Below are 23,714 nucleotides of genomic sequence, written 5' to 3'. Positions count from 1 at the left end.
TTGCCCCTAATGAGCCCAGCCTTTGAAGTCAGATAACCAAATCAGCCCAAAAACTTATAAAACCCGCTTTTTAATACCACAAAACATGTCTTTTTTTATATGAAATTGCTTCTTTCAGCTCTCCGTCTGTTCAATTTTCCACGGTACTTCCACTCAGGATGACGCCGTGATGATGATGAAGCGTCATAATTGCTGCTCACACGCCGCTCTGCATGCAAACGAGTCGGCACAGGGCAGATATCGCTCCATAAAATGGGATTTCACTCGACTTGCACTGAACAGTTTCCTGGACCTCGATCCTGGATTAAGGGCAGAATCTCTTTGGATTACAGTTTATGATGACCATTAAGAGTTTTATCCTGGCGGTACTTAAAACACAGTCCAAGCACATTAAGAGCTGCTCTGAGAAGATTGCAGGGATTTGGCCCTTTTCAAAGGTTTAAAGTTCAGGCGTTTAGAGCACTTATCACTCACTTTGCATACGCACGGGAGGCTGGGAGCGCCGCGCTGCGTACTTAGCTGCCGTGATGATGGAAGGAAGGAAGGTATTTTGTGCTGGGGGATTTGTTTTTCCCTGATGGCTTATGCTGTCATGTTGATCTCATTATACACTCATTTCCTACCACGAACTGTCAGATAATTTAACATTAAGCTCCGAGGCAATTCCTAATCTTTACACAACATTTACCTTAGATTAATGCTCTGCCAGATTAGAGACTCGCTGACATGTGAGAAATATCACGATCAGTGCTGTGTGGTTTCCATAGTGCTTCTTAGTAACTCTCCTTTTCTCCTGCTTCTCACACTCTGTACTATTCATCAGTTTGGCCCACTCAGTGTAAAGGCAACACATCAAGAGCATTCAGCACTCGGCAGGACACGCTCGTTCTCAACCATTACTTTGAGTTTACAAGTGAGGGCTGCTTGTCTGATTGTTTGATGCTTTTTCAATGAAAGCTTAATGTTTACTTTTGCAGCGTGCTGATCTTCAACTGTTGATAGTGTGTTATAATATATACAAATGATCATTATGCAGTAAATAAATATCAAACTGCAACCTTTAATTAACTCTGTAATGTGTTTCTTATAGCGGTTAGCTCATTATCCGTTTTTTTCCAGAGGTATTTTTCCCTCGCTGTAAATGTCACAAACACATCCTGCAATTTGTTTTAATTTCATTGCAGCTGGAAGCATCTCTTCTCATTTCCTTTGTGTAATGTATTGTGGGAAATAGCATTGATCAAAAACACTTTCAGGTATAAATTTGTTTTAGTTTGCATCCTGAGTCTGAATCTAGCTCTGCAGGGGGTCTGCAGGATTTACTCACATTTCTTGAACTAGAACATTATTCTTATTTCTAGTACCATTGGCAGATTATTTTGACTCATTCAGGCCTTCTTTTTTTTTACTTGTAATGATAATAATGATTATACAGTTTATTTATATAGCACTTATCAAAACAGAAATCAAAGTGCTTCACATCGTAGGAAAAAAAAACCCTAACAGTGATGAACACAGCAAGACAGGGTGACATACTGAAGGAGCAAGACATATGGAATTTAAGAAGAACAACTTAAAGCAAAAACTGAGTACAACAGAATCCTCTAAAAACATTTAAAAAAACAGTAATATCAATTAAAGACAGTAAAATAAATTTAAAAAAAATAGTAAAACAAATAAAAACAGAAAACAAATAAAAACAGTAATATCAGTTAAAGACAGTAAAAAAATGAAAAACAGTTAAACAATAAAAACAGTCAAATAAGTAAAAAAAATACTAAAATTAATTAAATTAAAATAAAACAAATAAAAAACATTAAAACAAAATGAAGAGACTAAAACGAATAAAACCGGTAAATAAATAAAAACAGTAAAACAAATAAATACAGTAAATAAAAAGAGTAAGACAAATAAAGAACAGTAAAACTAATTAAAATAAAATCAAAGTAATTAAAAACAAGAAAACAAATAAACAACAATAAAACAAATAAAAAACTGTAAAACAAAAAAGGACTGAATAAAAGAAAACCACTAATACAAGTTAATTAAAAATAAAAATATAGCAGCATGGATTAAACATAATAAAACAAGAAGGCCTTTCTATAAAAGTATGTTGACAGACGTGATTTAAAAGAAGATGTAGCTGATGTACTGTAATTTCCCTGAGATCCTCAGGTAGGTCGTTCCAAAGTTGAGGAGCCCAAACAGCAAACGCTCGTCCCCTTCAGTTTTAAAGTCGAGACGGGAACTTTAAGGAGGTTCCTGCCTGAGGATCTTAGGCTGCGTCAGGGTGGTAGGGTGACAGCAATTCACATATGCATGTTCCGGGACCGACCATGAAGTTCTTTAAAAAGTGAAATCTTTAAAACTCTTTTGGAAGTAATGATCAGACAGTGTACGGTCATTAAACAGGAGTTATTTTCTCTCTCTTCTTAGTTTTTGTTGAAAGTCTTGCTGCTGAAGAAATAAAAGCATGGATGATAGTTTGTGTGTCATTAAAGGACAGCATTGATCTTATCCGGTCAACATTTCTTACAATAACAGGACTGGAGGACCTTATTTATGTGTATGTAATGTATTGAAATAAGAAATATGTTAATGTTCCTTATAGTAACTTTAATAAGAATTATTTTCTAATAGAACTAAGACAAAAAAAATGCATAGTTGGGATTTTTGTAGTGTATTGACAACCCCTGAGATAATGGGTTGTATACTGTATCTGTTCATGAAGTTTACAGCCTCACTGGTTTTTGTGTTATTGCTTTGAGCTGTCATCTTCACAGTCATCACTTTATGTTGGAATAACAAGCTGGTCTGCTGAGCAAGGCTGAAAACTTGATCAAGATTATTCTAAACCTGCAACCATATCAGTCATTTGTTGAGCAAATCTAAATAAAAGTGTTTCCAGTTTTTCCCCCATTGCTTTTTTTTCACCTGTACCTGAATGGTTATTTTGGACCATCGTTCAATATTTTATTTTATGTTGTTCTTATTTTTAATTTATATTCTTATTATTTTTATTATTATCATTATTATTATCTTCCCCTAATATGTCTTGCCATTGTTTCATTTCTGCTTCTTTCTTTATTTCAATCGCTGTAAAGCACTTTGGGTTGCATTTGATTTGTATGAAAGGTGCTATATAAATAAAGCTTCATTGATTGATTGATTGATTGATTGATTGATTGATTGATTGATTGATTGAATAACGTCCTCAGTTTCATTGTTAGGTGAAAAATAGAAGCTACAAAAAATTATTATTTTAACTCTGTGGTATTGGCAAGTATTGCACACCTGCCTCAAAGAGGTGAGTGCTGCTTTCACCTCTGCAGGTTCGTATCACACCTCGTGAGATGATGCAAAGTGATGCCAAGGGAACCAGTTACAGATATTCTCTTTGTACAGATACAGGTTCATGTTAAGGGTTGCAGGAGCATGAGAGTTTCATGGATCAAGAAAATATCACAGATGTTGGTTTTTCAGTTTTTAATAGTAATTTATGTTTCAAGATGAACGATAGCTGGATATGAAAAGTTTGGCCTTTTAAGACCTTCAAAGGCAAACAAGAAGATGCGATTAGTAATTAATGTATTTATATTTTTTGTGCCTGCAACCGATGCAAGGGGTCACATGAGGCAATGTATGAAAATACCTTTTTGTTCCCATAGAAAATATTCTTTGTGGCTTTTAAGAAAGGGTTAATGTATTGTTACCCCTGGAGACATTAACACCGCTCACGGTTTAAGTTTCTTTGTAGAGATAGCTAACCTAAAGTTTCTCTTACCTGCTCCGCTCGTTGATCATATTGCTGGACAAGATCCAATGTGAAAATGTCCGTAGCCTGCAGGATTGAGCATGCTAACGAAAGCTAACGTTTTTGCTACATTGTTTTGATGCTAACGAGAGCTTACCGTCTATGGTGTCAGAAGCAAAATGTGCCGGAACTCTTTTTCGCGGATTGATTTGATGTGATGTGTGATCAGTTTGCCTCTGGTGTTGCTCATATTGGTCAAAGTTACTAACCGTAGTCAAGGAGTTTTGACCAATTAGAATCAAGCATCAGAAAGCTGGGTAATAATTAAATTTAAATTATATTACATTCTGATTCTTTCTCGGTTGTTAGAACAGTTGAATAAAACCCAGTAGATGAGCAAAAGGACACGATATGATCCGTGCCAGTTTTCAGAGCATGGTACTGATACTGCTCAAACAGACACCACAGCTTGTTGAAAACACACAAAGACAGAATGCCTTTGTTTAAACAAGCAAGCGAAAAAAGTATCACAATGTACTTTATTTGATTTCGTCCAGTCTTGTGCATCTCAGTTTCTTCTCCTCTGATGAATAAGTTGCATAAGCAGATTGAGGACGAGAACATTTTCACAGCAGATTCTCCTCGGGGCGGATGAAGTGACCTCCTCCATGAGAGAGTAAGCTCCGTCCATGTTTCTCAGCTGAGGCCCACTCCTACAGATGCACCGCGCAAACTTGTCTCCCCTCATCTCTCTCTCTGTCTGTCTCCTTCTCTCTCTCTCTCTCTCTCTCTCTCTCTCTCTCTCTCTCTCTCTCTCTCTCTCTCTCTCTCTCTCTCTCTCTCTTGCTGGCTCGCAGCTCTCACAGCTTGCTGGGGATAAGGCCTCAGCCACAGTGCTGTGATGGCAGATGGCAACTGGCTCAAAAAGGTTGGCACGTCATCGGGAAATGTGCTGCACCAAAGATGTCCTTTTTAATTAAAAGATTTTGATCTGCGGTGAACTGCAGAATGTTGGAAGGAATGAGAGACAGCATGCGGTCTGAAACACAAGGACACGATATGAAAGGATAATAAAGGAATATACTGTATACGCCTTAGTACAGTATAGGCTCTCCCATTTGGAGAATATAATAGAGACAGACTGTGGCGGCCTCATTGTGAGCGAGGGATGTTTAGAAATAACACAAAAGGAGGAAAATTGACCAAAATTTAGGGAAATATCCGCCCATCCGTTCAAGAAAACACCACTATTGAAAATGTGTCACATCCATCAGCTACGCCAACTCAGATCACATCTTTTGACCACTTTTTTGCACCTTGACTGAAAGTGTACTGCACCACATCTTTATTTAACAAGCACTTAGAGGAGGTTGTCAGCACCGGTGTTGTGACATTTGTCCAGAGGTTTCTTGGCAGCCACTGGAGACCTGTTTGGCCCTGACATTCAGGGTTGGCGGCAGACCTTCAGAGTCAGACAAATAAGCGGTGAGTGCCGTTTTTTTTTTTTTAATCCAGGAGGCACCGCAGCAGATGGATAACAATATATAGAGGAATGCAGGGGTGGTGTCCCCACGAGACGTGAACACCATGCTTGGTTGTGGGGAAACGTGGAATCTGCTTTTAACATGTTTGCACTTGTCGCTGTGAATTAAAGAAACAGTCCCAACTGCGGCTCCAGACATGCCACATAACATGGTACACGTCAGGGCGGATCAGCGCCTGATCCCATGCCTCGCCTGAGACACTTGAGCTGACTCCTGTGGGTCGCAGAGGCTTGCAGAGCACTGCCGCATCGTGTCGTAGAAGCACAGCTGCTCACATGTGGATTATTCTGTCAGTAGGAGATGTTCATTGATTTGACAGCGGCTGATTTTAGCGCGGCCTCTCCGGGATTGTCTTTGTACATTTAACATGCTGAGTGTTGGGAGGCTGTAAAGTTCACAGAACAGAGAGGAGACATGATTAGTGAAAGTGCTGCAGACCGTGTTCTATCATCAATGACAACTTTAGTGCACACACTGTCGTATCCGGCTCAATCTGCGCCGCTATGAGCTGAAGGATTTCTTTCTGAATTTATCTAAAGTTTACACAGTTGCTTATCTTATCTCCACTCTCAGACTCTAAATGTATTTGTGTATTGGCATGTTTGTGGTTTACCAGAGTAAATATATGTAGGCATCTTCCTCTGTTTGTGTGGATCTTTGTGACGCTGCTAAAGCAAATAGAGCGATGCCAAGAAATACACAAATGTCATTCAGCTGGACTGAATCACAGTGTTGGTTTCCAATATTTGAAGAGTTATTCCTCATTTCACTCCAAAGCAGACAGAGCGGCATATCTTAGGTACACATAAAACAGCTAAATAGCTTCATATCATACACATCAATACGTTTGGTGGTGCCAACCTCAACAAGCCAGAATACCTGAGCAGTAAAATAGACCATATGTTGACTTTTCAAACCACATATTCTTGCCTTTCTGCAACGACTCAATCCCAGTCTCCACCCTGAGGCATATAAGCACTTGATGCTCCCGGACTCTAATGGCATCATGCATGAATACATGAGAGCGTGAGGACTTGGTGGAGGAGATGGTGTAAAGATGATGCAAAGAACACACTATCATGACATCACACGGCCCCTGGAAACAAGATGCATCACTGAAAACTGCTGATCTGCAGCATGAATGTACGGATCCTACAGCAGAGTGTTTGTTTATTGAAGTGAGTCAAAAGGACTTAAATGTGAATCCTCTACGATCGTGGAATGACTTACAGTAAGTGATGAAACTGCATGTGGTATGTTGTGGAAGTTTTCTGCTACTGGTGAAGAATGAAATAGACACTTCTGCCGGTCGAGAAGGTTTTTTATTTTCTTTGCAAAGAAAAGGTATCAACAATTGAGCAGTCAGAATGAAGAAAGACCCCGAACATGGTGAGACTTAGACATTTATACCTGAGGGACGCCCCCTAAGGTATGCTTCACACACTTTGTTTGCTGCAGGTATCAGCACTGGGACAGTGTTTTGTATCCAGGAGTGAGGGTTTAAGAGGTCTAGACATCACAGTTTCAAACACAAAAGGACCTGGTATCTTGGTGAGAAAGCAGGAGGTGGGGCATCTCGAGTAGTTGAACACAAAGGAATTGAAATTATAATTACAGGTAACTTAGAAGACTTTTTTAATGTTCCTCACAAAGATAGAGAGCTTTCTGTTTTTGTGCCCCTAAACTCTGAACTCTTTGCCTCTGGACATTAAAACAGCGAGCTCTCTGAGTGTTTTTAAAAGTTTACGGTTGGATAATGATTCTTGAGAAGTGAAGTCAAAGACAATATTTGACAGTTCTGAAAGCAAAACTATCATCAAACATGAAAATGTAAGAATACCGAAGACTGATCACAAGTAAAGCAGCTGGGGCCCTGACATCTCTGCACCTGTGCTGTTTTTGGAGTTGCATGTTGGTTGAGAATGGTATATGCATCGATACGGCACAGCAGACCACTAGCTAGGGAGTGGCATGCCATGGGCCACTTTTTGATCTCTGCTTTGATGCCTCTTTGTCTCCTTCTTTAAACACTTCTAAACTGTGACATATTGTTGTTTGGGAGAGGATGCCGCCCTTTGGTCCTTTAAGCTGCTTGTTTTACAGCAATCTCTCAAAACAGCTCTTTTTGTTCAAAATAAAGAATAAGTCCCCCGACTGGAAATATCACCCAAGTATGATTTAACCAAGCGGCAACCTCCCGTCTCAAAATATGAAGCTAATGCAGAAGTGCTAAAAACTGTAGTTCATCGAGCGTCCACTAGAGGCTGAATGCAGAAACACTGGAAACCACATACACTTCCATTCAAAGAAGAAGATCTTTACAGCAGAAATAAACATGTTTACAGCGAGGCTCAAAAAACTGTTTGGATCTGAATGGCTCATTTATCTCTCAGCACACACTGTACGGCAGTGAATATTTGTATAACTCTGTATTTTCAAAGATACTAAACTTAGGAGTTTTGCCCAAATGAGGGCATGGCTGACTTGATTGACAGGCGAGGACACTGTAGCTGTTAGCAAGGAGGCTAAAGGCCCGCCTCTTTACCTCACACTAGCTTGAAAGAAGTTTGGTTGAGTTCAGCATTTTCAATATGGCACCAGATGGGTGATGTCACTGAGACTACGTCCATTTATTACAGCCTATGGATTTAGCACGACAAAAAGTAACCTCCAGGAAAGCTCTGTTGTATTGTTACTATAACCCACACTCGTTGTGCTGTATGAGCTTTTCCTGAAATATTGACCTCTAGCTGAGCTAACAAACAGACGTCACTGATGTTATATTTGTCTCTAAAGTGGATCTTGAAACTCTTAAATCCACTGGTTTTATTTCTCTTTAGAACATAAGCATCCCAACATGTCTGCAGTTTGTCCTTCCTTTCTCTCTTTATTATCTGAAGGTGTGATTTAAAACGATTTAGCTCTCTTGTCAGAGCAGCAGAAGGCTGGTGTATGAGAGTTCACTCTTACCTTCTGCGTGTTTATTACTTCCTCTAACCTACAGAATTAATTTCAGATTTTTATCGCACCTGCCTTTAATGTGATCCTTTGGTTCGTAATAAGAGACATTAAGTGAAGTTTTTACAGAGACGTGTGTCGTGGACTGGGCACATGTTTCTCCTGGAAGCAGATGGTGGTCTGATTTGCACGCTGACAGATCATTCATATTGCCATTGACACTAATAGCTGTGGAATTGAGCAGGGACACTGGGGCAGCAATGCAGTCTTACATCCTTGTCCAATCAGTGCGAAGAAACGCAACCCTGTCACAATAATTATGACAGAACTATTGAGAGGGTTTTTTGGCGAAGTTGTCCCACAAGTGATCCCCTTGATTGGCCTTGGTAGCTACTGAGTCTTTGTCATTTCTCACAACTTCATTACTTTGTGGCACAAAGCAACTTCTGGCGTCTGCACTCTTCCCACCTCTGTTACCTCTAAAGGGAGCTCATGCCATATGTGCATGACAACACCCTGTCGGATAGACTGGGCGATGTCTTCCAAGAATGTCTTCAAGAGTTACCTCGTATTATTTGATCAGGCGTGGCTGCTTCATTATCAAGATAACGTTTTCAAATGTTTCTTATCACATGTGCATTACATTTGAGCTTGCAGACTCTTGACTTGCATACAGCTTTCTTTATAACTGATTGGGCTTAATGCATTTATAATTACTGTTATTTGATCCACAATAAGGTTAATGCTCACTTCAGAGGAGTGGTTGAACAGCTGGTCACATCTTCAAACTGCTCCTTTGAAGCAGCAGGCTAATGGGAAGGCAGCTATTTATACCTCAGCCCCTTTTGTTTGTACGTGTTTCTCTGTAGTAGAAGAAGAAGGTGGTAGTACATTTGATAAGGTCCAACACTCCAGTGGAAATATTTGTCAAAAAGTAAATAAAGAATTGGTTTATTTAGAGAGAAATGATAACAGGAAAGTGTGTGTACATCAATCTTTTTTTATATATAGCGCCAAATCACAACAAATGTTATCTGAAGACTCTTTCCAAACAGAGCAGGTCTAGACCGTACTCTATGTTCTATTATCAACAAAGACCCAACATCAAGACAGGATAAGATCCAGTCCCATCTTACAGACAGGACTCAGTCTGATTTCATCTTAATCCACCATGAGCAGAGCACTTTGCAGCATTTAGCAAGTTACGGGGGCAAGGACAAACTTCCTTTGAAGTGAGACGTATAGTAGTCTGGCATGTCCACAGCAGCAGGCCATCTACGGCAGAGATCCAGAGGAACCTACGAGACGAGAACTCAGGGACTCCAGAAAGGTCTATGGTTAGTGACTTTAATGGGACAGGAAGAGTTAAAGTAAGTGACAGGCAGAGAGAGGAGAGAGAGGGAAAGACAGGATCCCAGTGTGCCAGTCTAAGCCTATAGCAGCATAACTAAGAGCTGGTCCAAGCCTGATCCAGCTCTAACTATAAGCTTTATCAAAAAGGAAAGTTTGAAGCCTACTCTTAAAAGTAGTGAGGGTGTCTGCCTCCCGGACTCTGACTAGATGATTCCAAAGGAGAGAGGTCTGATAACTAAAGGCTTGTTACATGTTCTCATCTTTGGTAGAATGAACCTTTGCTCTGTTGCACATCTGGTTTGATGCTTTTATAGAGCAAACTGGGAGAATCATCTTTCATACAATTACTTTGGTGAAGGCGTAACAACAATAGAACAAATTTGAACAAGGCATAGGTAGATCTCTGTCTCTGTTAGTCATCATAGACTTGTATGCATGTCAGTAACATTAGTTCTCTGCAAAGCACAAAATGCTGCTTTATTTTGAGCTACTTGTCATTTTTTTAAATCTTTAATTGAGACACTGGACCAAATTATAAAACAGTAATTGAGACGTTTTGTCTCATGTGCTTCTTCAATGGGAGTATTGTGTAATGTAGATACTCATATATAAATATGTGTTTGTGTCTTTATATAATAGTTAGTTTCGTCATCATTAGCACCTCTACTTTTGATTCATTTTTGTAATAGTGATACAACATTTTAAAGGTGACATATCATGCAAAATCGACTTTTTAATGGTTCTCTACCTGAAATATGTGTCCCTGGCAAGTGAAAAAAAAAAAAATGAAAAATGAAAAAAGTCCATTCTGCCCCTGTTTTGATTTCTCCACCTTTCTGTAAATGTGTCCTGCAGGTTTGAAGATCTAGTGGATGATTTTTATTTGTCATGGAAAAGTGCTAGCGCTAGTTAGCATAGCCACATAGCTACATGTCCGTAGCTGTGTACCAAGACACACGTCGACATACTGACAAATAAAACAACAAGAAACACTAAATCTGTGACCAATCCTTCAGAAAGGTCCTGCTGCAAGTGCCTCTACGCCAGGATCAGATTCTGGATCAGATTCAGAGGGTTGAAGTAACGCGATCTGTGAGCAGCCGTGTATATTCAGCCAACATGTAAACATTAGATCAACGTGCTGGAAACCGAGGGCACATCCACTACCTGAAGGGGCGTGATCAGAGATAAAATGGAGTGTTCTGAGCAGGGCTGAAAAAGAGGGTTTTTCAGGCATGCCAAAATCTGATTTCAAAGTGTTTTTTTGAGCATAAACTTTAAAGACATGTTTTGGGGACCTCTTAGATCAATATATATTTTGATGAAAAGAGCGTAATATGTCACCTTTAAAGTAAGACACGTCTGAGTACAGAACTTGTATTTTAATGTAATGGATGTATTAATATTGCAGCGCCGCTACTTTTCCTCATGTAAACGATCTGAATGTTAACACCACAGCAGATAAAACTCAGCGCCTGGCACATAAACACATGCTCTCCAGGCGGTGTTATCACAGCACTTAAACATCAGATGACTAGATTAGTGTTTTAATCTCACTTTGGATCTGTAGCATCGCACATCTCAGTCCCACCCTTGGCCTGCTGTGAAATATTCCAACCACTCGACTGTAAATAAGTGCTAACAAGATTATCAGATTACCCTTCATCCAGGGCACCCTGCACTGCCGGGCACACTCGCTGTGATGATGTAGAAGCGGCTGATAGATAATTGCGTTATAGGAAGCACCAATTTAATGCAAATGTTTCTGAAGGCTCACAAAGCTCAGGGGCAGCTTAAAAAATGTTTTCTATTTGCAGAATGAAAGAGATTTCTCGGGTTGTCATTAACGAGCTACAGTGAATGTTAAGAGTGAGGTCAAAAAAGGTCTGCAGTTCAGAGCGATCTCCAAGTGTGTTCTTTGTGTCTCACACAAAGGTTGTGGACGAGTTTGAAAGAAGTGACGGAAACAATCAGTCCTGTGCTCTGTGTGCACGTTGGAAGTCAAGGGAAGTTATAGCTCCACCTAAATCTGTCAGCAATTATGAAACTAAATGCCAGAATAACTGGACACAGTATGAAACACATATTAATTTATTAGATTCATATATATATATATATAGATAGATAGATAGATAGATCGATAGATAGATAGATAGATAGATAGATAGATAGATAGATAGATAGATAGATAGATAGATAGATAGATAGATAGATAGATAGAGATAAATCTATAGATATATCTATATATATTATATATTTTTTGGGGCCTTTTTATTTTATAGGACAGTTGAAGAGAGACAGGAAAAGTGGGGAGTAGAGAGTGGGGGAAGACATGCAGGAAATGGTCGACCGGCGGGGAATCGAAATGGCGGCCCCTGCGACCAGGACTGTGGCCTCTGTACGTGGGGCACCCAGACCGCTAGACCACCAGCACCCCTAGATTTATATTTTTTTCAGTCATCGGTCTACTATAGCATCCCCAGGTGATTGATGACACTTAAACCGATGTTTCATAAAGTTTTATTGCAGATTGTTCCTTTAATGTTCCATAAACACAAACATGCTGTAAGTGTTAAAAGAAAACAAATCAAATTATTACAAACAGTGTTTCTTTGATCAGCTTTTGAGGCACCCAATCCTGATCTGTTTTTTTTTTTTACCTGAGTCTGTGTCCCAATCTTATACTTTTATTTCCCAACATAATAAAGATGCACACTGTTTCTTTGTTCTGTATACAAAAGTAACTAAAATAAACACATTTTAAAAATGTCTGTTGACTGATTTTAAGAAGATTTGACAGTTAGTTGCGACTCTTTTGCATCAGTATTCTTACTGGCCTCCTTGAGGATCAAAATAACAATTAACTTAACGTATTCATTCACGTTGAAGTCGTAAAACTAGACCAGAGGCCCTCAATAGGTGGCCCCCGAACTGTTATTCCTTCACTCTGTGTTTTGGTCGGGTCACCGCGTGTTTACCGGGGCTTGTCTTCATGTCAACGATCAGTTGGAGTCCACTGCTGAGAGTGCAATTTTTAACTTTCACTTTCATTTATGGAGCAGTTCGCATATTGGCACTTTCCCAGCTGTAGGACCCTAGAATGCACGAAAACGGTGTTTCAAGTTTGCTGTTCAAAGAAAAGTTGACGGTGAAAATCATCGATTGAAAGAAGAATGGAGTGAAACTTTTGAATTCACTCACCCTCCAGCCACCAACCACCACAAGACCCATGTGCTTAATATGCCAGGAGACTATAGCTGTGCTTAAGATTTCCAATTTGAAAGAACTACAAAATAAATGCACTGAAATCATCATATCAAGCTGCAAGCAGGACCCTTGACACATCTATGACACAAAAACACACAACAACATGTACAGTAGTTCACATTTTAGTTGTTATTTTGAACAAAAAGGACATTTTGTTTTGAATATTACAGTATTATTGCATATGATCTGACCGACCTCATTAAATGGACCTTTGGCTCATTGAATAAATGATTTGTGGCCCTTTAACATTTGTAATCGAGTACCTCTGCACTATACCCTGCTTTACTGTTGTTCAAGACACATACTGTTTTACTGTGTCTCTACATTCCATCCTCTGGTGTCACCCACAGGGAATAATCACATAGCTTTAAGACAGAAATGTTGGCCCTGGAGTGGATAGTTACATCAATCAGTTGGTCCAGATATTGATGTTGTTAAAAAACACAATTTGTAATTGTTTGCTGAAGAAACTGAACACTCATTCTTCTTGCTGCTCCTCTAATGCTGTTATAATTTCTGCTATAACAGTGAATTTATGAAGTGAATATTTCCCGGAGTCATCCTGTCGACTAGTTTTTTTTTATGATTGTGGTTTTCACGCGATTTAATGTCCCTGCTCAGGTACGGGAGACCAGTTGGGCCTGAGCCAGCTGAGGAAACAAAAGGCTCTCTCTATCACTTTTTTCAGCCTGTCACTGTAGCAAATATATTTATATGCAAATTAGCCTGAGAAATGAAATGATTCAAATAGCTGGATGGGAAAATGTTATATTTAATCTGTGCAGTTTGAGTCATTGAGGAGGGAGGGAGGAGAGAGAGAGATGGCTGGAGATGCATGAGGATGGAGCTGGAAGTGAAAGTGCAATCTAAGAACTGTCTCATCTCTCTCTCAGTTACAGTAGAGAGAAGGCCGGTGGATTGCATGTAGCAGTCAGATGTGACATTTTAAGGGTGTGGTGCTAATTTTGAATTAAAGGACAGAAAATGAAGGCAGGGACTGAGATCTGAAGCTAAAGTCTGTAGAGAGAACTTTAACATCCTTATAGGAAGCGTTAATGTTTTTATGTACGTGTAAAAAGTCTTCTGGAAACATGAGTCAGTTTCATCTCAGCTAACACTCAGGCTGGCACGTCTTAGGTTCTGTTTCTGGTCCAAACGTGTCGGCAGCACCTGCCCGTTCCTTCTGTTTGTCTGCGAGAGTCTTGTCCGGTTTCCTCTCCGTCTGTTTCATCTGTATCTGTCTCTCAAATTTCTCTCTGTTTGTTTCTCTTGCGTCTTTGGCAGCATCTTTGGATTTCTCCCCAGCCAGTTCTCTTTCTGTTTGCTCGTCCTCTTATTTTTCTGTACTCCCTCCAGGCCTGTCTGTGAAATGGAAAATGGAGAAATGTGTCGCTGCTTAATGTAGAAAATGTGTTGAAAAAAGAGAGAGGTGCATGAAGGGTTCAACAGCACCATTATGAATTTATAAATGTACGTATATATGAAGCTATAAAATATGTCAACACAATTTTTATTATTTCAACATGAACTAGCAACATAATGTTTGTATCCACTCAAAAGTTTTCTGACTTATAGACTCATATCATTTTAAAAAGCAGATAAATAACATTTTAGAGACCGACATAGAATGTATTATTGTCCTCACACAACAAGTAGTAATTGTTCATTGTTAGACTGTAAAATGATGAACAGTTATTATGATTTTGTTGTGACCAATCAGAATCAAGCATCTTACACAGGCGGAAGATCAGTTAGAAAGCTGGGTAATAATAAGCGAGAGTGTCCACTTGAGGCTGTCTCCAACTTTTCGGGGATTTATAGCTTAAGAATTTTTATATCACATCAGGACTGATAGATAATGTCTTAAGCCTCTGGTCCACAGGATGCGTGGCATGACATTACAGCTGCGCCACGCACTGCGCAGCCGATACGTTCCTATTCTAGTCAATGCTCTAGGGTCCACAGGGCGCACTGCGGCGCGTCTTAGCTCCGTCTCAGGAGCATGCCCCCGCGCCACTCCCCCAGAGATACGCTTCAAGTCTATTTTCGACGCAGCCCACGCCCAGCACGCATCAATTTGCACAGAAAAGAACGACCTGGACAGGAAGTCAGGCAAGAGGATCGCATGCAATATCCACCAATCTCAAAATAAAACATCATATACGGACTCCCGGCAGTTTAGAGATCGTTTAGATCAGAAATACTCATCGATTCTGGATGTAAGCTACAAACAGCCACATATCTGTGATCCATGTCGACTACAACAGGACTTTAAGATGATAACTGTGTCAGAGGGTAACAGGAAAACAAAATAGAGCCGAGTAATTATTATTAAACTCATCTAAACCTGCAAAAACAAAACTTTACAGTTATGCAGCATCCTCAGTGAGGATTAAAGCACAAAATTAATGGAATACTATCCAAATGAGCTGAAATAGTTTTGAAATGAGTTGAAATTCAACCACAGAAAGGCTGTGTGACTTTTTGTTTGTATGTGGTTCTCTCTATGCTGGACCCAGCTGATTCTGCCTGCTCTGAGCTGCTATCCATAAGCTGCGCTACGCTCCCAACACGCGTCCTGTGGACCAGGGCGTAAGCCCTTGGACGGACCAAAGCTGTGTTGCAGCCGTAATGCGGCGCACATGCATCCTGTTGACTCCCAGGGTTAGAGTTATGCATAATTAAGGGCGTGGCTGATTAGTCAGCTTAGCATTTTTGCAATGCGACAAGGCTTTGGTCTTAACTCCACCTCTCTGCTGGTTTCTAGAGTCGTCAGAAGTCTGTTGGAGTTAGCATTTCTGACATGAGGACCCTCATTTTTGGGCTTCATGGCACCTCTTCAAAAACCGATGGGTGACTTCCTTAGACTGGTCCATGATGTCCATAATAAATGGACATCATCTCAGTGGACACATCACTGAGATAGATGGATCTAGGCCCATGACTTTTACAGTCAGTAATGCACACACACGCAAATATTCTCCAGGACTGACTAAATCAATCAGATCACCCTTTTTTCCCATGATGCAACAGATGCTTAACACAAATATTTCTTTGTGCGTGCCGCCTTAGAAACGTGTTTAATCAAATTAACCTTGTTTGATGGAAAAATCTCCATATGTTATTCCCACTCCCACTCTGACTTAACAATTTACAAGGCAACATACCAGCAGCTGACACGCAGCACTGGAAATGACAGCTAGCAGCCTCGTTTAATGGCCTTCTTACGAGACGTCGCGTGATGTCAGCAGCAGATTGTAAATGTCAGGGACGGCTCATTTGATCCTTGTTGCCAGCTGCCATGCAAGGAAATACATGACAGTGAACACCTCTGTCTTTCTACTGCTGTCTGTCTCCCTCTCAGGCACAGACACACACATGCACACACACATGCACACACACACACACGCACACACACACACACACACACACACACACACACACACACACACACACACATATTCAAACACACACACAGGTGGCGTGGTCATTGCAGCAGTAAAATCAAAGACAAACCACAGAGCAGGCTGGATGGAGGTGGATGTCGTTTGGCGGCTTCAGATGTTGCCATGGATGTTCATACAGGAGTGCACTGATGTTGTTTTCCTTTTTTTTGCTTGGTCTCTTTTTTATCTTCAGCTGTGTTACATCACCAGCTTTGTGTCCTCTCTCTGTATTGCTTCTTTCCTTTCTTCCAACAATAAAGCTCCTCATGAAAATCGAATTATTGAGACAAAAAAGTGGAAAAACAACGATGGGCTAACCTTGAAATGAATTAAACTTTATGGAATAAAAGCTCAGCTAAGTTCTGTTTTTTCTTTCTTCAGTTTCTGCCTCCTCTTCAGCTTTTTTTCCTTTTAAAGATTTTGTAGTTGTTCCTTATCTTAGTCAGGGTTTAAAGCGAGCAGACTGTCTGAGGCTGTGCAGATAGTAGAGCTCTTTAAGGCACATTTCTTGACCTGACTTTTAGAAATGTCAAACTGATCACCCTTTCCTTCAGATGAGTGATGATGGCTTTATTCTAAAATTAGACTTCTTTCATGTTTTTAAAAACTGTCTCCTCAGATGATTTCTGTGCTGGGCCAATCGGTTCCTCCACCAGAGCTAAACCCTTGAAGTAGAGAAAATGGTCTCCAGTTGTGCGGTCCTTCTATATGACTACCACTGACCAATCTGCCAACTTCCTCTGTACACACACACACACACACACACACACACACACACACACACACACACACACACACACACACACACACACACACACACACACACACACACACACACACACACACACACATACACACACTCACACATACCAGCAGTCTCCAGGGTGTGTACCGGACAACATCTAAAGTCAAGCATGAATACAGAGGCTGACAGGCCAATTATCAGATGTACTCTTGGCTCTGCATCCGCACCTCTGAAGGGAAGCAGATGTGAGGATGCTGTCGCTTCTACTCAAGCCGATACAGTGACACGGCCCGACAACAAAAGGCACAGCACTCACACAGAATGGAGATGGACAGAGTTGTAAACCTTTTGTCATTCAGTTTTATCTGGTTGCTTTTCACATTTCAGGCTTCAGAGGATGTGATGTGGTGCTGGGATGTTTGTCAGGAGTTGAATAGCGGCTGACTTTTTCCCCCGGAACTTTGGTTTGGCGATTTCATTCTTTGCAATTGATGCTCAGTCTGCACAGACTGCTTCATGTAGTGGAGTCTGTACAAACCTCTGAAGGTATCGTGAAAATATGAAAGTGTCAATTATGGTGTTATGACAATTGAACAGTTGCAACGATTGCAGACGAGAACTCAACGTAAGTGCAGATCTGGATGTATCAATGCTAGTTTTTTTACAGGATTGTCAGAGTACTTCTTTTAAGAAGCTACGAATGAATTTTTTTTTTTTCTTGAAACACAAATAATTGTTTTGAGTACAAAAGAAGCTCCGGTAAATTCTCAAGGAGATAAAAAGAAGAAAACATCCAGATTTTTTTTCATTAAAAAAATCGAAATATTTTATTTATTTGATAATTTATAAACATTTTTATATATTTATAACAACAGATATATAATAAGTTTCATTTTCAAATTCAAAATATTTTGTAGTAATTTATGTATTCATTAAGTTTGTATTTATAACAATTGTTATATATTACGAACAACAAACATACACTTTTTTCATTTTCAAAATTCAGAATATATTTTATTTCCTTTTATAGATTTTATTTGTGAAAATTTTTACATATTCATAACAAACATTCAATAATTTTCCTTTACCAAATCCAAAATATTTTTGTTTATTTTTATGTATTTTTGGGGGGATTATAATTATATAATTATATAAATGTGTTCAATTTATTTTGCAAGATTTTATTTCATTTTCATTTTTCTTAACTTTTTGTTTTTCACACAGAACAGAAGTACATTTCAACACAAGACATAGATATAGATTTTTTTTATTTATTTATTTTTTTTTATTTATAACAACAAACATACAAAAGAAATACATGCACAAAAAAAGAAAGAAAAGAAAAAAACTGCCAATTAGAAGAATGAGAAATAGAGGTTCCCTCTGCATGAATTCTTAACTCATTATATTTAGGGGAAAGAAAAAAACAAAATACTTCCCATAAAGATTCAGGAACTTTTGGTTTGTGTTTGTTGTGCCTCTCTAAGGTGAAAGTGGTACATCTTATCTTTTTGTTGAAGTGTTTTGCTATAAAAACAAAAACAAAATCTCGCTCTGCTTCTTTTTAATGTTCAAATGTATCACTCACAAGCTGCTACCTCTGGTGTTGAACAATGAAGCCACTGCAACAGTGCAACAAATTGCAGTTCCCTAAGTGTCCACTTGAGGATGGCTGCAAAAGCCCAAAAATCACCATTAGGTCCTATGTTGATATGCCCAATCTTTCAAGTTATATTCTCAGGCATTTATGCCTTAACATGGATAGAGCAAGAAACAAGGAGAGAGAGTGGGGAGCGGCCGCTTGAAGACTATGAATGGAGCATGCAACTTAGCCACTGTAGGCTAAACTGGTGCCACATTTTTATCGGCAGAAAATAAAGATGTTTAAAGCTCGGTACAAAAACTGGGTACGAGGTAGGGGTATAGTTTAATTGTGAAACAAGTGGGCACATTGTAGTTGCTCACCAAGAGGCTAAAAACCTGCCTGACAATGGTTAGGTCGAATCAGCATTTCCAATATGGCGCCCAACATCTCTGAAACGAGTGGGTCTCATCACAGAGACTACATTCATGTTTTACTCTCCATGATCGCTGACTGTGGATGTTTGCTGTGGAAAACGGGGAAAAGTAAAAACAGGTAGTTTCCACAGCGCTCTGTTTATTACCTTCTGACACCTGCAGACGCAGCAGACAGTGAGAGCTGACCTCCTGACAGAAAACACACCTCTTCTTTATTTGTTTTTTGACATTGTTTGTACAAAAAATAACTGTTCCCATCTCTTTATCTCACAGGTGAATGTAGTTCCAGCATGTGTCAAAGCCTTGACCAAGATGCTGTACTGCCCTTACTGCCGCGGCATGCCTGGCCTGAAACCCTGCCACAACTACTGTCACAATGTCATGAGGGGCTGTCTCGCCAACCAGGCAGATCTGGATGCTGAATGGAACCTCTTCATCGGTGAGAGACAGAAAATTCTGATTCCAATCAAGTGCCCTTGCACCTGTTTTTCGCTTTGTAGTCTTAATCTTTGAAGGTTTGTTTCTGCCTGTCGGTCTGTCTGTCTGTGTGCACACTTGAACTTTCCCTTCCAAGTCTGCATGTTACTTTTAAAGGAGGTGTCTTTGAATATTCTCTGTGGGAATCCAGCAGAATGTACTGTGTTAGATTCAGCTTTAAAGGATTTGCAGAGACAAAACTGAAATCTTATTTGTGCAACCATTCCCCCCTTTTTCCCTCCGTCTGAAATGTTGTTTGCTATTGCTGAAACCCTGGCATGGTGCTTAAAGCTCTGGTCCCTGCTGTTTGGGATTGATAAAGAAGAGCAGATCCTAGGCAAACACATTTTCTATAGTGTTTCCAGCTGAGCTCACTGAGTAATATAGCACTTCAGTTAGGCTGTAAGTAGCTGGCTGCTGTAAGCCCTCCTGTTAAATGGATACCAAGGAGGCACATAGAGTGCTCCCTCTGGATCTTTTGTAGGCCAATGCTGTATTTGTTATGTACCCCAATCTCATCCTCCCACCCACACTTACCACTTTTTTTTTTAAATGGGGCGACGCTGCTTTTTTTTTTTTTTTTTTTTTGCACGACATCCCTGAAGACTGTGTCAAGCGAGCTGCACTTCGAAGCGTTTGGCTGTTTTGTGACAGGCCTGTCGTTGGAGAAACCATCAGATGACGTACCGCTTGTTCTCTCCGATGGCACATCTGAAGTCTCAGATCAACACAGGCCCCTATGCACTGAATGAGATGTCTCGCAGCTTTATGACATGTGTTAAAAAGTTAGTGTCTTGTTCAGTTGTGAAGAGGCAAATCTATTGCCGCAAAGGGACGCTGTGCTTGACAGTAATGGGAAAAGCTGTTGTTGCAACAGAATGATGTATCTGCTGAGACAAAAACGCCCTTGAGATGTGGAAAAAGTGGATTTTTAATTTTGGAACACTTTTTTGTGCAGACTGTGTGTTTTTTGCAGTATTGTTGAAGGTGTTATAATTAGAAAGTAGAACCCAGGGGATGTTTATTTCTACATTGAAAGACTCATTTCTGACACCTTCTGACATTTTGTATTCATTATCTGTTGCTAAAGAACTTCGATTTGCTTACGATGCAGCTCACAAGAAATATTGATTTGCCTTTCAGAGACAACTTCTAAATGTATCACAGGTCAGTTCTCACCACTGGAGCACATCTTTGCATTATAGAAATTTATGGATCGCACCTGCACGCAGTCTGTCATTGCCATCCCTTCAAATCATCACTTATTAGAGGAGGTTAGATTAGAGGCAAGGCCCTCAATTTTTAAGAACCCTGGATGACATTTACCTGAGGACTCTGTTCAGGCTGAAATGTCACCATCAATACCATTGATCGGTAAAACCTGAAGAGACTCCAGGCTTTTTATTAAGTTTTAAACTTCCTCAGTTGAAGAGAAGCAGGCAATGAGCTCTGAAGAAGGTCTGTAAGCTTTTTTAATCCGCTTGAACGACGGATGTTTATGTAAGAAATGTAAATCTTTGTTTCCTGTCTGTGATAAAAACAGATCTAAAAAAAAGAAAGTCTACTCCTTAAACCAAGAGAAAACAGTGATAGGGATTTATTTCACTTTAATACAAAACTCAGATTACTTCACACTTGTACACACACCAGGTACAAGATGGATGTCCTGTTATGTCATATTTTTACATTCTTAAATACCTGCTGCATTCAGTTAGTTAAGTATACGTTTACTTCAGTCTGCATCAGAGAAGCCATGTACAAATCACAAAAAAACCCACAACATTCACAGTGGGTTTCAGCAACCAAGACAATATATAGACACATACTGTACATGTATACAGTACCAGTCAGAAGTTTGGACACATGGTTTTTATTTATTTATTTTATTATTTTCAACATTGTAGATTAATACTGAAGACACCAAAACTATGAAAGAACACATATGGAATTATTTTTTTATTAATGATTTAATTACATCTGATTTGCAGCCTTTTTTTATTTGCATCAATCCCATAGCAATCAAACTCAACTCAACTTTATTTATACAACACCTTTTATACATACAAGCATGCAGCAGAGGGACAGAAAATTTTAAAAATCAGTTAAAGTCAAAAAGATCAGATAAATACAAGAATACATTAATAAATAAGATAAATTAATAAAAATTGTTAAAAAAAAAGGATTATAAAAATGCAGTCCATCACTGAAAATAAATTACTCCAAATTAAAAGTCAGATTGAAAATCCATCTATCCATCCATCTATCCATCCATCCATCCATCCATCCATCCATCCATCCATCCATCCATCTATCCATCTATCCATCCATCCATCCATCCATCCATCCATCTATCCATCTATCCATCCATCCATCCATCCATCCATCCATCCATCCATCCATCCATCCTTCCATCCATTTTCTTGACCGCTTATCCCATTCGGGGTCATGGCGGGCTGGAGCTAATCCCAGCAGACTTCAGGCGGAAGGCAGGGTATATCCTGGACAGGTCGCCAACCCATCAGATGAAAATATGAGTCTTTAATTTACTTTCAGAAATACAAAGAGAGCTCGCCGTTTTTTTGTCCACAGTTCAGGGGCATAAAAACAGAAAGCTGTGTTGGTTGTTAGCATTCAAGTTAAATTAACTTTTTTTTTTCATCAAAATAAATTAAAAACATATTTTTGGGGTTTAAGCCAATTTTTCAAGTCCAATTCTGCAAAATAAATACACACTTTGAGGTCTGTCAAGCATTAATATAACAACATTTAACCTTTGTCAGCAAAAAATGTCTCACACAGTTAAAATAGACCATCTCTAATGTGCTGAAAACTTTCTTGTATAGAGGCACTAACACTTCTAACAACCCATAATACCGCACTGATATAAAAGACGCCAATTTCAAAGGTACAGTATATTCTTACTTATAGATGTGCCTGCAGTATTTTAATGGGGGACTTTGTGAAATGTCATGGAAATAATAGGCCGGTGCTTTCAGGGTAATTATGTCTATGCTCGCTCCCTTCAGGTGGTCAGTTTTCACTCACATGTTCAGAAATATAATCTACACAGTGTCAGTCACAGATGTAGAAACTCTCTTTTTTTCAACATTATTAATCCTTTAAAGTCTCGCTAACAACACTAAGGTTCTGTCTGCAGCTCTGACTCGTACCACAAATAACAGTTAGAATAAAAAAGTGAAACATTTAAAACCTGATTTCAATATTAAAAACATGGAGCACAACAACAGCTCAGTGTGAACTCAGTTGTTTTCCTGCTTCCTCTTAAACATTTATGGGATGCTGTTTTCTTCTTCCTTCATTCCCAAAAACACAAAACACAAGGTGACATCGATTTCCGCGCCTGACAAAACTGCAGACAACCATTTTTAGCAACGATGAACCGTAAATGGAACTCACCTTGTTCTGTCTCGCTCAAAAAAACAGGAACACAGAGTAACAGGAGAGCCGCATTACGTGAAACATTTTGAAAATTATATTTCATCAGGTGGAGAAATGTTGAGGGTTTTTTTTTTGCCTTTGCTGAAAAACATTATGGAGTCAGTTGAGCTGTTCCCTACGGTAGTTTGTTGCATTCAAATGAGGGTAAAAACGTTCTGTTTTTCTGAATTAATGTGTTAATTATACCAGAATTATAAGAAAAGTTATTTTAGATTATATGCTGAATTAATGTGTTGCTCATACAGAAGAGGATTAGGACCACTGGGGAAAAAAAATTGAAGTGTAATATTTTGTTTCTGAAATTTATGAAAGCCATAAAAGAACATCATTAAATACATGTATTTTCTCTGTTTTCTCAAGATAACAAGTTAGTTTCACTTGTTTTCTCCAGATCTCGACTTTTTTTTTCTAGTTATCTCAAGATAACAAGCCTTATTTTCTCGAGATAACGTGAAAATGAACTTGTTATCTCGAGAAAACTGAGAAAAAAAAATCTATTTAATCATGTCCTTTTAGGGCTCCCGTAGAAATTAAAGTCAGAATTCTGACCTTTTTCTTAGAATTAAAATAAATAAATAATGCACCTTGATTTTGTTATTTCCAGTGGCCCTAATCCTATTCCGTATGATCATCTTGGAATTATGAGAATTTTTTTTCTGAATTAACGAGATACCGCTACCATAAAATCCCAA

General features: G+C 39.2%; 1 protein-coding gene across 2 annotated transcripts in view; it reads left to right on the top strand.

Moving 5' to 3' along the window:
- The window catches only part of gpc6a (glypican 6a), a 215,409-nt gene that overhangs the window by 118,711 nt on the left and 72,984 nt on the right, over positions 1-23,714 (top strand). For both annotated transcript variants that reach the window (XM_034680812.1, XM_034680810.1), the window contains exon 4: positions 19,360-19,525. In XM_034680812.1, coding sequence (XP_034536703.1) covers positions 19,360-19,525 — 166 coding nt within the window. The remainder of the gene's footprint in view (positions 1-19,359; positions 19,526-23,714) is intronic.

Source organism: Notolabrus celidotus, chromosome 3 (assembly GCF_009762535.1).
Source record: "Notolabrus celidotus isolate fNotCel1 chromosome 3, fNotCel1.pri, whole genome shotgun sequence".
NCBI classification, from domain to species: Eukaryota; Metazoa; Chordata; class Actinopteri; order Labriformes; family Labridae; genus Notolabrus; species Notolabrus celidotus.
This window is presented reverse-complemented; position numbering and strand designations above follow the sequence as displayed.